Genomic DNA, 15,534 nt, shown 5'->3' on the forward strand with positions numbered 1-15,534 from the left:
CAACCATTAATGCTCAAAATTCGCTCAAACGATGTATTTTGAACGATAATTGTTGCGTGTAAACGCTACCATTGTTTGCTTTTCGTCCGAAGGATGATTTTTAGTTGCGTTTAAAATCCATCATTAGGCCAGAGAGATGACAGGAGGGACCACAGGCTGCGATTCTCCATGGGAGCGCTGACAACATTGTATTCAGCTGCAGTCTCGCAGCAGAACAAAAGGGCTGTATGCAGATAACAGACCACCGCTCTGCATACAGCAAAAGGAGCCTCATTTACATGCAAAATTATCGCCCAAACTATCAATCATCCTATCCTTTCAATGAATTTTGAGCGATCATCTTTGCGTGTAAATGGGGCTTAAGGGTGGCCATACAAATTAAAGGTCTATTGGTTCGACTTGCCAATTTTAGCTGGTCCTGACGATTATCTACTGCAGATGAGGGCCTCTGATTCTCTGCGCCGACAGATTCGGGAAGAATTGGGCACTTTGTTCTCAGAATGGTAAGCTGGTGCCAGTGTCTTGCAATGGTTGTCTCCGCTCTCATCATTCAGAACACATGCATGTCTGTCTAAGCCGAACGTGCATGTGTAGGAGGGTGACTGTCTAGAAAGCCGTCACCCCAACACTTGCACAGGCAGCAGCTTATCTAATGTGCATGGCCACTCAAAGTCCAACAACCCTTAAGGGGCAGGACCCACCAGCCTGCCAAGAATGGAACGGTTCTGAAGAAAACAAACAAGGGTGTTTGAGGTTTGCTTGTTTAATTCTTGGGGCAAGTTTGAAATTCTAGAAATTTAGAAGCCCCCCAGTAACCGCACGGTCAAAAAACAAAGCAAATTGACTTGTCAAAAGGTTTGATCAATGGGGACTCCCTTCAGGTGTTAAGACAGAGGAAGGAGTGGAAGAACCAGCTGAGTGGGGTCCTTTCTGCATTATTGTTTTGTTAAGCTATTGTATCAGGCTGGGTTCTCACAGGGCGGAATCCCCACAGAAACCTTGCAGTTTTCCTGCAGCGAGTGAAAAAACGTGAGATTTCCGGTGGGAAAGCGCTGCGAGTTTTGGAGCGGCTTGGTCGCGTGCTTTGCCGTTGCGGCCAGCGCTCCCATAGAGAGCAGCACGGCCACAACGGGAAAAAATTTTTTTTTAAAAAAGGCAGGCTGCAGTCGGGGAATCCGCACCGCTGCGCCGCGATGGATTAGTCATCCCGTGTGGACGAGATTTTTGACAAATCTCGACCACATGGCTGCCCAATCCCGGGATTAGCAACCGCCGGTGGGTTTGCCGTGAAATTCTGGACTGAATTTTCGCGGCAAATCCGCCCTGTGTGAACCCAGCCTAATGGTACTCAGCTTTCCCTTAATCTTCTAACGAGCCTATCTCCAGATAACAAGAGGTGGTAGGAGCAGTTCACAGGAGCTTGGCTAAATGCTTCTATCTCTTCATTTAATCAATTAAAGGTACCAGAATTTAAAGGGGTTGTCCCGCGCCGAAACGGGTTTTTTTTTTTTTCAACCCCCCCCCCGTTCGGCGCGAGACAACCCCGATGCAGGGAGGTAAAGAAAGCTCACCGGAGCGCTTACCTGAATCCCCGCGCTCCGGTGACTTCTCTACTCACCGCTGAAGATGGCCTCTTCCTCCGTGGACCGCAGCTCTTCTGTGCGGTCCACTGCCGATTCCAGCCTCCTGATTGGCTGGAATCGGCACGTGACGGGGCGGAGCTACACGGAGCTACACGGAGCCCCATAGAAGACTGCAGAAGACCCGGACTGCGCAAGCGCGGCTAATTTGGCCATCGGAGGGCGAAAATTAGTCGGCACCATGGAGACGAGGACGCCAGCAACGGAACAGGTAAGTATAAAACTTTTTATAACTTCTGCATGGCTCATAATTAATGCACAATGTACATTACAAAGTGCATTATTATGGCCATGCAGAAGTGTATAGACCCACTTGCTGCCTCGGGACAACCCCTTTAAAGTTATTCCCTATCCACAAGGCTGATTGGGGGTCTGCCGACACTCCCTGAACTCAAGAGCAGGGAACCCATGTCCCGTCGTCCTCACTGCAGCGTTACTGCAGTGAGAAAGAAGCTGAAGGACGAGCGGGACACACAAGCGCACCAGTGCTGCATTCACTTTCAGTGGACTGCCAAGACACCCGCTTGGGTATTTCCATCAACCCCACTGAAATGAATGGATTACTAACCGCACACGTGCAGACAGCGCTCCATTCAGAGTGACATCTCTGCGTGGCGATCGGTAAGTGGGACACGGTAGTCCCGTTCTCAGTGGCGAGCCCCCCCACCCCACCATCACCACCAATCAGCAAGCTGTCGCCTATCCTGTGGATGCCCTTAAACCTGCCATCAATGTTTGATTCAAAAAGTGTAAACTTTAGAACTTTTGACATTTCAGAGCCATTGATCGATGGGGTCCGAGTGCTGAGCACCCCAACGACCACTAACACAAACAGGCGGCGTGCTCAGGTGAACGTAGTGTATGTGCGACATGCTCAGCAAGCGGCGTTTGTCTTTTCGTTTTCGTCTGCTGCATCTTTGTTCCAGTCAAAACTGAAGCAAAAACAAAAGTGGAGTCGACTGAAAGCCTACAGTTTTTATTTTTGAAAACCCATTGGGATCAATGGAAAAATGATAGGTTCATTTTAGTTTCAGATCCCCCAAATACGGAGCAGAGACGGAAACCCTGAACTGACTCCACGCAGGTGATAATTCACCCTTATTTCCTGGTGGGATTTATGCCCCACAAGAGGTACTGGGGCCAACATAACCACTGTGGGGCCAGTATAACTACTGAGGCCCCTGGGGGCCACTATTACCACTGGTATCACTACGGGTCACCATTGCTGCTCGGACCATTTTATTTGGGCCACTGAGAGGGGTCAGGATTACTATAGGGACACTGAGAAGGCCGCTTTACTTTTGGGGCTTCTGTAGCTATCCACGTTCACTTGAAGCTCAACACTTCCCTCGCTCAGCCCACCAGGGAAGTTTTATCTAGTAGGTTCAGTCACAGATCCAGCTGAAAAGACCGGAAGAACAAGCGCTGCCTACAATGCTTTTTCTTTCGTCCAACAGCTGGGCTGACCCCATGAGAGGTCAATGGTGTACACCCGGCGCTGTCCAGTTTCGTCTAGAGATGGAACCATTTGGCCACGGGGATTTGCCTATCCTGCTCCCTAAACCAAGCAGGAAAGCGGAATCCCCAGTGCTGGTGTGAAACCCCCCTAAGACTGGACTCACGCGACCGTATGCGCAAAACCCTAAGCGAGTCATGCAGCGTTTTACTGCTGTGGAGTCGGTGGCGAGCCAGCCCATCGCCATGTATGGCAGCGAACTTGGACGCACGACAGCGTAGCTCACACACGCGGTAATATACGAATATAAATGCCGCCCATAGACAAAGTATTTCGTATGAACTGCGTTGTTTCCGCGCCCATAGAGGACAATAGGCTCTCGCATGCGTAATACGCAGCAAAGTGGAACATGCTGCGAATGACACAAATGTGAATAATTGAAAATCAATGTACTTTTAGATTACAATTTGCCACAAGAATCCCCCAACTTTACATGAACCTTCGTACAGGAACACTCTATAACACCAACTCACCGAGCTCCGTGGGCTTTAAAAGTTCATCCACTACATCGTAAAAGGGCAGCTTCACAAGTCGGACCTCAGGTTTGGTCATTATTTTGGGAGGTAAACGAGAAAGGCCATTAACATGTTTGCCGTAGAGGGCTGGGTAGTCCATGTTAGTTGGAGAAAGAGAAGTCCTTGGGCCAGGCGCTCCATGATCATAAGACGGATGGACAGCCAAAGAGTCTGGTGAGCGGTGTGGTGGTGGCACGGTGACAGCAGGAACAACAACATCCGTGGCCTTCTTTGAATACCTAGTCTCATAAAGCTCCTTTATTTTCTTGAAGACTTCAGGGCTGCAATCAAACTGCACCAGCTGCAATGCTCGGGTCACAAGCTCATGCTTCAAACCACTTTTACTGCGTCCAACGTATCCCAGAAGCATTTGAAGATCTGATACTCGAAAACTCATTACCATGTTCTTCAAAATAGAAAAAAAAGGCATGTTAAGTGTCAGATTTGTGCTCAATAGTAACACTATAAATTTATACTACTATGACGATCAGCTGCTGACAACCCGGACCGATAAGAATGGCGGCAGGGTTAACAGACAGCACCAAGATGCTCTACAAGGTGGACAGGAACAGCATGCAGTACGCTGGTGGGCTGCGGAGCAATGAAGAAAGGGAACCATCTGGTTGGGCAAACCTCGGCCAACCAGTGCTAGGCTTGTATACTGCACTGATTGCTGGCCAATCACCGCACAGCGGAGCCGCTGCCTCGCCCACCGCTCTGTGAGAGCAGTATCCTCTCCAATCCTCTGTCTTAGGGCTTATTCAGACGTATGTATATCGGCCAGGTTTTCACGCCCGGCTGATATACGCTGTCCCTCCCACTCACTGGCTCCCCCCTCCAAGCGGTTTGCAATGGGAGTGGGCGTGATAGGGTGGAGCTAAGCTCCCTCCCCTTGTCCATAGCCAGCAATGGGAGTGGGTGGGACAGAGCAGAGCTTAGCTCCACCCCCTCCCATTGCAAACACAGGAGTAGAGGAGAGAGGCAGAGAGCCGGGGAGGGGGGACTGCTTCGATGGAAGCGTATGCCGCCCGGGCGTGAAAACATCGTTCAATATACGCTGGTGGGAATCAGCCCTTAAGCTGCTGCTCCAAATGGCTACAGAAGGGAATAGGGGAGCAGAATATTTATTTTTATTATGTTTTGGGGGGATGAGGGGGAGGGGTGGACAGAGGAATAGTGATATCTAGAAGATAGGGGGCTCTGATGCCTGGGAGAGGGCAATGACTAGAGGAGTAGTACATTGGGGGGCCTCTAATGAACATGGGTTCCTCTCCTCCTCCTCCTCGTCACAACCTCCCCATATTTCATGCTTATAATTTCGAACCCCGTTCTTTTACATGGTTGTCGCCACGCACAGCAATTTCTTAATCCGCGCATCATAAATTCTGCACAATTATGATAATCCATATACATCACCGATTTGCAGTGCATACAATTCTAGTATGTGGAGGGGGAAAAAGAGAACCATTTTTAAAGTGGGTGTTTGGAGAAACATTAACTCAACATTCATCGATAGTTTAGCCCTAAAGCCGGCTTCACACGGGTGATAAAATCGCGCAAAATCTGTGTGTTGTGAGGTGTGACTGTTCTCAGGGAGAGAACCCAAGTCATCCTGTAGATATGAGACCTTCTAATGGCCAACACAAATACATGATGTTACAGCGAGCTTTCAGGATATCGCCCCCTTCGTCAGGCTAATGAATGAAACTAGTTAGGATGGCACATAATTACATACAGATGCGGAGGGGAGCGGGGGGGGGGGGGGGGGGGGCAAATACCTCTTCATCTAAATAAGTGAGTGTTGCGAGGCGCACCGATATGTACCCTGTTCTTTTGAATGGGGTCATACACACGAGTGATGTTTTCCCGCAGGGCACCGCGATGCAGGAAACACATCGGGCACGCTATATCTTTGCGCATGCTCTTGCCTTGCAGCGCCTATTGTTCACAATGGGGCCGGCGGCGGCGTCACACTGCGTGAATATATGCAAATATTTACCTAGCAGCCCCTGAGGACACCACTAGCCCGCCCGTCAGCATATTACATAGACGTACCCGAACGACTACGAGATGGAAACAGACGTCTAGGTTTGGCTCATGTAAGAGTTTTTGGATGCACTCGTCATGTCAAGGATTATAGTTGGTAGAAGTTAGTCAGCCAATAACTACAAATTCTGTCCTACATTATTGTATTTTTCACCCAGAGTTAACAGATTTCATACAGCCACTTGAGAACAATTAACCAGGACTCATTTCTATCAATGATCCAGTTGCACCTCACTGTAAAGCCCGGTTCAGACGATTATCGCTCAAAAGAGGTCTTTGGAGTGATAGTCGTGTGCCTTTAAGTGCAAGGTGATCGCTCAAATGTTGAGCAATCACTTTGTGCTCCGAGTGGGGGATGCAGAAGATAAGCGAGGCCTCTTGTCTTCTGCATCCAGCTGTTCTCTGCTCGGAGCACCCAGTTAGGCCGCCTGCAGACGGGCGGAAATTCTGCGGTGGGATTTCAAGCGGAATTTCCGCCCTTGGAAGCTGCCATAGGATTGCATTAGCAAACGCAATCCTAGGCAGATGGCTGCGGTTTGTCCGTGTGAAATCTCGCGCGGCAAACAAACTGCAGCATGTTCTATTTCTGTGCGGCGCTCGCAGAGCCCCACACAGAAGCATCACTCACCGGCCACCGGCTCCAATCTACGCATGCACATGAAAGATCCGGAGCTGCGGGGAGCGGGTGAGTACGCGCTGCTCTCTGCAGGAGCTCGGGTCGGGTCCCGCGGCGAGAATTCTCGCTGCCGGATCAGACCTGGCTGTCTGCAGGCGGCCTTAATTAGTTTTTTTTTCTGGCTTTTTCACAGAAGCTTTTCTATAGGACATTAAAAACTGCAGAAAAAAAGCATGCTAAAGGGGGGTTATGGCTTCCCAGAGGAGCGACAAGACGTGCGGAGAGCTCCGAGTGATCCCCGTATTTCAACCGCTGGTTTTTGAGTCTTGGGGTGTAAGAGTGCTCTGCTCACCTGGGCAGAAACCCCTGTGCTGCAGAGCATTCTGAGCGCCGCCACATGCCGTTTGGCTAGACTGGACCAGTGGCATCCCTGGGCTCTCCTGGCAGCCGGACCTGGCATTGCCATCAATTGGGTCACCCACCTTGTTGCCTTGGTGGGGGGGGGGGGCTTCTGCTCTTCCTGACCTACGGGCAGAACGCGTCAGAGCCTAGGGTACCCGGTCGGCTCCTGCCAGAGGTTCCTCGACAGTCCCAGAGGCAGTTCCAGTATAGACACACGGAGGGGCTGCAGATAGGGCATCCTAGGGCCAGCTACACTTCACTCCAAGCCTTCAGACCTCCCTCAGGTGACACAATGTAATTTATAGATTGCCACTACTATAAAAGTTTTGGGACACTAATTTTATCACCCTTGGAAACAAGAGACTATCAATTTACTCTTAATTACATATAACATACAGATCTCATTCTACCGTCTTGCACAATTATTTGAATTTCTTAACCACTTTACACCATCTGAAGAAAACAGGCAAGGATCAACAACAACAACAACATCTTACTTCACAAAGCAGTAAAACAAATAGCGCTTTGCATTCATTTGGGCATTAAAAAAAGGAATTGGAGAACTTGTATTCCTGCTGACATCTAGTGGTTACTTTGGAAATTGCAAGTTCATTTTTGACTCGACTCTACATATATACAATGGAGGAATCCGGTTGAAGCACATTCCCTATGCTACTTATAAAATTATTGTCGAATTGGTCATGCAAATATTTAGCTTTGATGCAAGTTTACCACTTTTCTTGTTTTCCGAGTACAATTCTATTTCAAACAGACAGCTGATTGGTTGGGGTCCAGAGTAACGGACCCGGCCAATCATCTATTGATGGCCTATCTTGTGGATAGGCCATCAGCAGTAATCTCCCTGGATAAACCCCTTAAGGACACGGCCCCTTTTTTTCCCCCCTTCATTTTCAGTTTTTTCTCCCCTTTTTAAAAAAATCATAACTCTTATTTATCCATCGCCATCTGCGGATTATTTTTTGCAGGACGAGTTGTATTTTTTAATGGAACTATTTGATATATCATAGAATTAATCCAAAGTTTTTCAATACATTATAAATGGAGTGAAATAAGAAAAAAAAACAAACAACATTTTGCCATCTTTCGGTGCGTCTTGTTTCTGCGGCGAACAAACTGCAACAAAAAATAAAAGAAGGACCTGATAACGTTACTCTCGGGGTCAGTGCGATTACTACCAGACCAAGTTTATATGTTTTTTTTTTTTGCTGTACTACATTTTTAAAGAAAAGATGAAAAATGTTTTAAATTATTTTCTGTTCCCATTTTCTGAACGCTAACACTTTTTTATTTTATCGCTGACAGCGCGGACGAGGCGTCCTGTAGTTTCCGTTGGTACCTTTCTGCAGTTCATACGACATTGATTGTTTTTCTTGGAGACAGGATGCCCAAAAAGCACAATTCTGGCGTTCTCCTTATTTTTTGGACAATGTTCTCCTTGCGGGGTAAATAACGCATTACTTTGACAGATTAGACTTTTACGGACGCAGCGATGCCAAATATGTATTTACTTTATCCTTTTATTATAAATATGGCAAAAGGTTTTTGGTTTTTTTTAAACTTATTTTTTTTAATCCCCTTCAAAATCCATAGATTAGAAACCGATCCAGCAGGCCGACGCATGTTTCTAAAGGGCACAGCTGTTTTAATGTACACATTTGCAAATGTTTGTGCCCTAAATGTCCATCAAGGCTCCTTATTTGCTAACCTTTCTGACCAATTACAGAAATGTACCGAGTGATAACTTTAGGAGGCGACTGATGGCCCATTTACACGCAACGATTATTGCTCAAAATTTGAGTGATAATCGTTCAGTGTAAATGCGGGGGGAAAAAAACCCCTAACTGTTCGCAGTTGTTTATTGCTGACTTTCTGTCAGTGAAAAAACTATTGCTGGCTTCTTGTGTGTCAACGCTCCCCGCTCAGCGCTCCACATAGAAGGTGAAGCGCTGAGCAAGAAGCTCGCGAGGTCTTTCAGTGTAAACACTCTAAACGAGCACTGATGACCTTAGCGGCGATATCAGCACTCATGCAGCCGTTTAAAGCAGTGTTCCCCACCTCCAGTCCTCACGGACCCCCAACAAGTCATGTTTTCAGGATGTCCCCAGTATCGCACAGGTGATGTAATTATTGTCGGGGCCTCAGACATTGCCACAGGGGTTCTTACTATAGGATATCCTGAAGACATGACCTGTTGGTGGTCCCTGAGGACTGGAGTTGGGGACCCCTGGTTTAAAGGACTGTCGGCCCATGTCGAAGAGCCATATCATCCCCCTCCAACCTTCACACAATCGAATGGTTCATCCATTGTTTCCTGAACAAAGATGAAAACCTGCTAATAAATTTTAGATTTTTTTCCATTTGGTAGATCCTTGGAGAGAATATACAGGAAACAGGCGAGAATTGATTATATTTATATCTCTCACTTCTTAATTGGCATAGTAATCCAGACGTTTTAGGACTCGCTTCTCTTCTTACCATGCTTTCTTTTCCCAAATATCACTACTTCACCAACATAAAAAAAAAGTCAACTGTGATTTATAAAATTAAATGTAAAATCAAACTACAATCACAAAGCGCAGGAAGTAGCAGAAATATTTCATTCATATTGTACGGATTTATACAATACTAATGGCGCCGCAGATGAAAACTCACATGGAGCCCATAAGATCCAAAAAGTTTTAGATTGTCCCAAATTTCTGGCACTCAAAAGTATTTTTACGTGAACACAAAACTTTTGCAAAATGTTAACAATTAGCCTCTCCCCAAGCCCAACATTTATTTGAAGATGAAATTCTCAAAACTATTTTCTGAACCAGGGAGGTCTGTCTGGTTATAAGAGATGCAGCTGATGTACTAAGTGGATATATTAGCTACAAACCGTGAGCAGCTTCTTCATAAGTCAGTATGGAAAAAAGTTACTATACGAGAAGGTAGAATTGCTAAAATTTACAAACTGCCTTACACAGCAATGAGGTTCCTTCCTATAGCAAGTACTGAGATCGGGACTGGAATACCATCTTCAAGGCAAATGAGATCACATTTTATTGAACTCCCACATTTTCAATATTAACATTCTGTCAGGACCTACACTTCTAATAGCTGGGTGGTACCATATAAAACTCCAGAATTATTACTCAAAATAGACTAAAAGCTCTCCCCATATGGTGGCATTGTGCAAAGGGCAGAGGTACTCCACATATCTGGTTTTTCTGCCCCCTTATACAATCATTGCATATGGCAACGGTTTTGATTGGCGTCAGGTGACCTTTTTTATTTTATTCAGCAATTTTTTCTTAGATGGTAAAAAAAAAAAAAAAAAATGTTACAAAAATAACTATGTCCCCCACGACATCATATAGGACCTGTGGGGGGTCATTCGCTTTTTTTTTTTATTATTATTTCACGCTTTTTCATTGTAGCTGGGGCATCAACAGGAGCCCGAGTTACAGGGGACACATCCCCCTGTAGAAACTATAGTCACTGGCAGAGCTGATCAGGGTGTGCTAGGACCCTGCAGCTCCGCTGTATCAGGGGGATCCCAGCAGTCACGAGATCACCGAGCCACGTAGCAGAAGAAACACTTCCACTCTTTAGTACATATCACTGTGTAGCCTGGGAAAGGAGAAGTGTTTAGTTCCGCTCTGTATTTCTGCTATCGGGCGGGATTAAAGCCCAGGATCAAGTGCTGTATACAGTGGTGCATTGAGTTAAAGGGGTTGTCCCGCGGCAGCAAGTGGGTCTATACACTTCTGTATGGCCATAATAATGCACTTTGTAATGTACATTGTGCATTAATTATGAGCCATACAGAAGTTATAAAAAGTTTTTTACTTACCTGCTCCGTTGCTGGCGTCCTCGTCTCCATGGTGCCGACTAATTTTCGCCCTCCGATGGCCAAATTAGCCGCGCTTGCGCAGTCCGGGTCTTCTGCTCTCTTCAATGGAGCCGCTCGTGCAGAATGCAGGCTCCGTGTAGCTCCGCCCCGTCACGTGCCGATTAAAGCCAATCAGGAGGCTGGAATCGGCAATGGACCGCACAGAAGAGCTGCGGTCCACGGAGGAAGAGGATTCCGGCGGCCATCTTCACAGGTAAGTATAGAAGTCACCGGAGCGCGGGGATTAAGGTAAGCGCTCCGGTAAGCTTTCTGTACGTCCCTGCATCGGGGTTGTCTCGCGCCGAACGGGGGGAGGGGGGGGGGGGGGGTGTTGAAAAAAAAAAAACCCGTTTCGGCGCGGGACAACCCCTTTAAGAGTTTAATTCGCTCAGTGACGGAGCTCTTAACCCAAAACACTCGTAAGTCAAATCAATTTTTCCCACTGAAATGAGTGGAAAAGCCATTAATCTGTTCTGGATCGAGAAGCTCTCCCACTGATTTCAATAGGGATGGCGTTGCACCATTGAAAGCAATAGGACGCTGACACCCCTGCAGTGATTTTCGGGGAAGGGGTTTAACCCCTTAGTGATGGCGCTATCGTAAAACTACGTCCTGCAGTTGCAGGACGTGTATGGAGGGAGGTAGCGCCGCTATCTCCCTCCATACAGCGCGGGCATCAGCTGTTTATCACAGCTGACACCCGCGGGCAATAGCCGCGCTCGGCCGATCGCGGTTATTAACTCTTTAAATGCCCCGAACGCTGTTTGGGGGTCCCGCACGACCCCCCCGCGGTGAGATCGGGGGAGCCGTGCAGGTGTCATGGCAGCCGAGGGCCTAATGAATGGCCCCAGGGCTGCCTTAGCAGACTGCCTATCAAGCCATCCACACAGGGTGGCTTGATAGACTGCCTGTAAAAAAAGCAGTATGACGTAATGCTATAGCATTACGTCATACTGCAGGAGCGATCAAAGCATCGCATGTTAAAGTCCCCCAGGGGGACGTCAAAGTAAAGTAAGAAAAAAAGATCAATAAAGTTTTTTAAAGTGTAAAAAAAAAGTTATAAAAGTTTAAATCACCCCCCTTTTGCCATATCCATTATTAAAAAATCTAAATCATAAAATAAAAGTATGTATTTGGTATCGCCGCGTCCGTAAAAGTCCGATCTATCAAAGTAGTGCATTATTTTTCCTGCACGGTGAACGCCGTCCGGAAGAAAAAAAAATAAAGAATGCCAGAAATACACTTTTTTAGTTACCCTGTCTTCCAGAAAAAATGCAATAAAAAGTGATCAAAAAGTCATATGTATTCCAAATTGATACTATCGGAAACTACAGGACATCCCGCAAAAAATGAGCCCTCGCACAACTACGTCGACGGAAAAATAAAAAAGTTATTGCGCGCACAAAATGATCGCAGAAAATAATTGAAAAAAATTAAATATCTTAAAAAAAAAATACAAGTACTACAGCAAAAACAATACTATATAAGTTTGGTATCGTAGTAATCGTACTGACCCATAGAATAAAAATATCAGGTCGTTTTTAGTGCAATTTGTGCGCCGTAGAAACAGGACGCACCGAAAGATGGTAGAATGTCGTTTTTTTCCCCATTTCTCTCCGCTAAGAATTTTTACAAAGTTTTTCAGTACATTATATGGCACAATAAATAGTGCCATTGAAAAATACAACTCATCCCGCAAAAAACAACAAGCCCTCATACAGCGACGTCGATGGATAAATAAAGGAGCTACGATTTTTTTAAAGGGAGGAGGAAAAAACAAAAATGGAAAAAAGCAAAAAAGCTCCATTATATTCCCTGAAAATCATCCCTAGATGTAGAAAAAAATGTATATATATACGCTCACCTGTCTGCCGGGGCTCAGGCGCGTCTAGCCGCCGCTTGTTCTCCCTGCACTGCTCTGAAGCTTTTCGGCAGCCGCAGTTTAAAAATGCAGGGAGAACAAGCGGCAACTAGACACGCCTGAGCCCCGGCAGCGGCGGACAGGTGAGTATATATATTTTACTACAGCTAGGGATGATTTTCAGGGAAGGGCTTATAATTAAAGCCCTTCCCCGAAAATCACTGCAGGGCTTGCCGGCAGACCACTGCGTTCAATGGGGCCACCGGCAGCAGCCCTATTGAGAGCGAGGCTTGTAACCCAAGTTTTTGCTCTTAAATTAGAGCAAAAATCCGGGAGAGAGTCTGCTCTCAAGTCAAAAAGCTTGCAAGCTGAGGCACTCTTAACCCAAGGTATCCCTGTATTTTCCACACTTGGTCCTTGACCCCTTAAGGACCAGACACATTTTAGGGATTTTACCCATGTGGCGGTTTTACTACCCTATTTTTTCCCTTTACCTATCAAAATTGTTTTAGCTGTGCTTACTTTTTTTTGCTGCAGGGGAGTTGAACTTACACCGGCCCAAAGCTCCTAGGAGCATGGATAATTACTTATGGCTGGGATGGAGGGTTAGGGGTCATTTCAGAGTTAGGGTTACATTATTAGCTATAAATACTTCCATGTCAGAGCGGGGTCACTGTGACATGGAAGGATTTACAGCTCATAATTTAGCCCTAACACTGAAACGACCCCTAACCCTCCATCCCAGGCTTAAGCAAATCCCCACGATGCTAGGACCTTGCTGAACGCAGCCAATCAGCAGTGTCTAGGCATACAGTGGGCGGATACAGCCCATCACTAGGTCTCCACCCATTCTACTGGTGGTGATAAGATACAATAGTACGGTCAGGGTCTGCTGGGACCCTGCAGCTCTGCTGTAGCAGGGAATCCGTGTGGTCATGTGACCCCCTGGCTCCTGTAGCGGAAGTTACACTTCCACTTTCTAGTACACAGCACTCATTGAGCGCTGTGTACTCGGGGGAGGAGAAGGCAGAAAGGGTTAAAACCCCTCCTGCCTCCTTCTCCAGGTTATCAACTGTGACTAACAGCTGACAACCCGTCCTGCTTCTGACTGATTACAGGAGCCTTTAATCCCCGCCGTAATTTTACATACGGCTGGGCTTAAAGCCCAGGACCAATTACCGTATATTTAAAGTGCCTGGTCCTAAATGGGTTAAGGGGTTAATGCATGACAATGGGTTCTGGCATTTACAGTCTTCATTTGTATATGGTGGGAAGAGATGAAAAATATAACCCTCAATTCAAACTGTATGCAAAATTTGGTTAGCATCCTCCTACAGTTTTGGCTTTTCTTTAACACCATGACCTGTGAACATAGACATGTTTGGTACTTTTTGAACTCTTCACATCTAAGTGGTCATTTACATGGGCTTTTGTGGCCCACGTAATATGCAGTACACAGCAAATACGTAGGTTACATTCGCATTTACTGTTCATGTTATATATCTTATATCTCCATAGCCTATAATATGCACCACATGGTTTATTTCACGAGCGAGGAAAAGAAAAAACACAATAGTGAGTAACTAAACAGAATGTTTAGCATCATATGTTACGTATATGAAAAATATGCAGTCCATACATGACCCATGCAGGTAATCCCTTAGTCTTTGCAGAGTACATCGTGTTCACATAAGGGGTCTGCTAGAGGACGCATTTTAGTTGCAACCTTTTTCATGAAAGGTTTGCTTAGATTCCCTGCTCCATGTACGGCTGCCTGAGGGGGGGGGGGGGGGGGGCATGTATAAGTTACGGTAAGCTGTATTTTTAGTAAACAGTATGCTGCACGCTAATCGCCCCATAGCTGTTTGTTGCTTAAAGTAGGCATTTTTTGGTTTCACTTTTTGACATTTTATGCAAACACATTGAATCCGCATTAAGCAGCGGCAGTAATCAACCCTCGCAGGGTAGTAGTGGTAGCTCAGATGAAGAGGAACCTATAAAATAGATGTCCTGTAGAGCTTTAGAAACAGTCCAGAGATACCACTGTGCAAATTATACATTACATTAAAATAAAAACTCAACAGAACACAAAAACTACCATCAATATCCAACCGACTTATGTAGTTATGGAAAAGATATGCAAAGCAGCTGGAGGCGGCATAGGGGGCAGTCCAAGGAAGCCGTAAGCCATCAATGGCATCTCGTGTCCGTACATGTGGGGCATCTTCTAAAAAAGCATAAAGTTTAAAACTTGTAAGTGGCCAGCTTGGTAGCAGAGTGGTCAGAACTGGGGTCCAAGGTTGAAACCCAACCAAGGGCAACCTCTGTATGTTCTCATGGATTCCCTCCAAAATGCCAAAAACATACTGATAGAATACAGATTGTAAGCCTCAACGGGGACAGAGAGCAATGGAATGTAAACGTGTGTACAGCGTGGCAGGATATCTATCTTTACCCGTTTATTCGGTGCCGACTATCGGACACTTTATGGGTCCGCCCCCTCCGCGCGGTTCTGTTTAGTACGGCTTCTTTCAAAGTGAATCCAATAAGTATTTGGGTGGCATATGGTGGGGTAGGTCACCACGTCTTTCTCCTTGGGAATGGCACACAGCTGAGTTATGAACGCCGTGTTTAGTGGATAACCGAACCGTGCAGCTGAGCTATATGCACTATACAACATTGGTAAAATAAGCTTTTTCCATCTCCAATAGGCAGCCTTCCATTTGAAAACCATAGCTATGAATCTGATGAGTGGGGTGTGCCGTGTTTGTTATAAGCGGTATGCCTACTAGGTTCTGGTAGCCCAATAGTTTGTGGTGTGCGATGTATATTCTTAACACTTGGGAATGATAAACTCCTGTGTGACGGCGGGTCAGTTGTTGAGCGCCCCTGCTGATGCGGGTTGTGGTATACATAAGCTTTGCTCACCATGATCTATTCTTAAATTGCGTGTGTACACCTGGCTGACCGGGAGCTTTAGGCCTCATGTCCACGGGGAAAATCAGGCCCGCTACGGATTCGCCATGGAGAATCCGTAGCGGGT

General features: G+C 46.3%; 1 protein-coding gene across 1 annotated transcript in view; it reads right to left on the bottom strand.

Moving 5' to 3' along the window:
* The window catches only part of PIAS4 (protein inhibitor of activated STAT 4), a 53,954-nt gene that overhangs the window by 26,683 nt on the left and 11,737 nt on the right, over positions 1-15,534 (bottom strand). The window contains exon 2 of the mRNA XM_066574428.1: positions 3,630-4,077. Within this exon, the coding sequence (XP_066430525.1) occupies positions 3,630-4,077 (448 nt within the window). The remainder of the gene's footprint in view (positions 1-3,629; positions 4,078-15,534) is intronic.

Source organism: Eleutherodactylus coqui, chromosome 7 (assembly GCF_035609145.1).
Source record: "Eleutherodactylus coqui strain aEleCoq1 chromosome 7, aEleCoq1.hap1, whole genome shotgun sequence".
In the NCBI taxonomy this organism is placed as follows: Eukaryota; Metazoa; Chordata; class Amphibia; order Anura; family Eleutherodactylidae; genus Eleutherodactylus; species Eleutherodactylus coqui.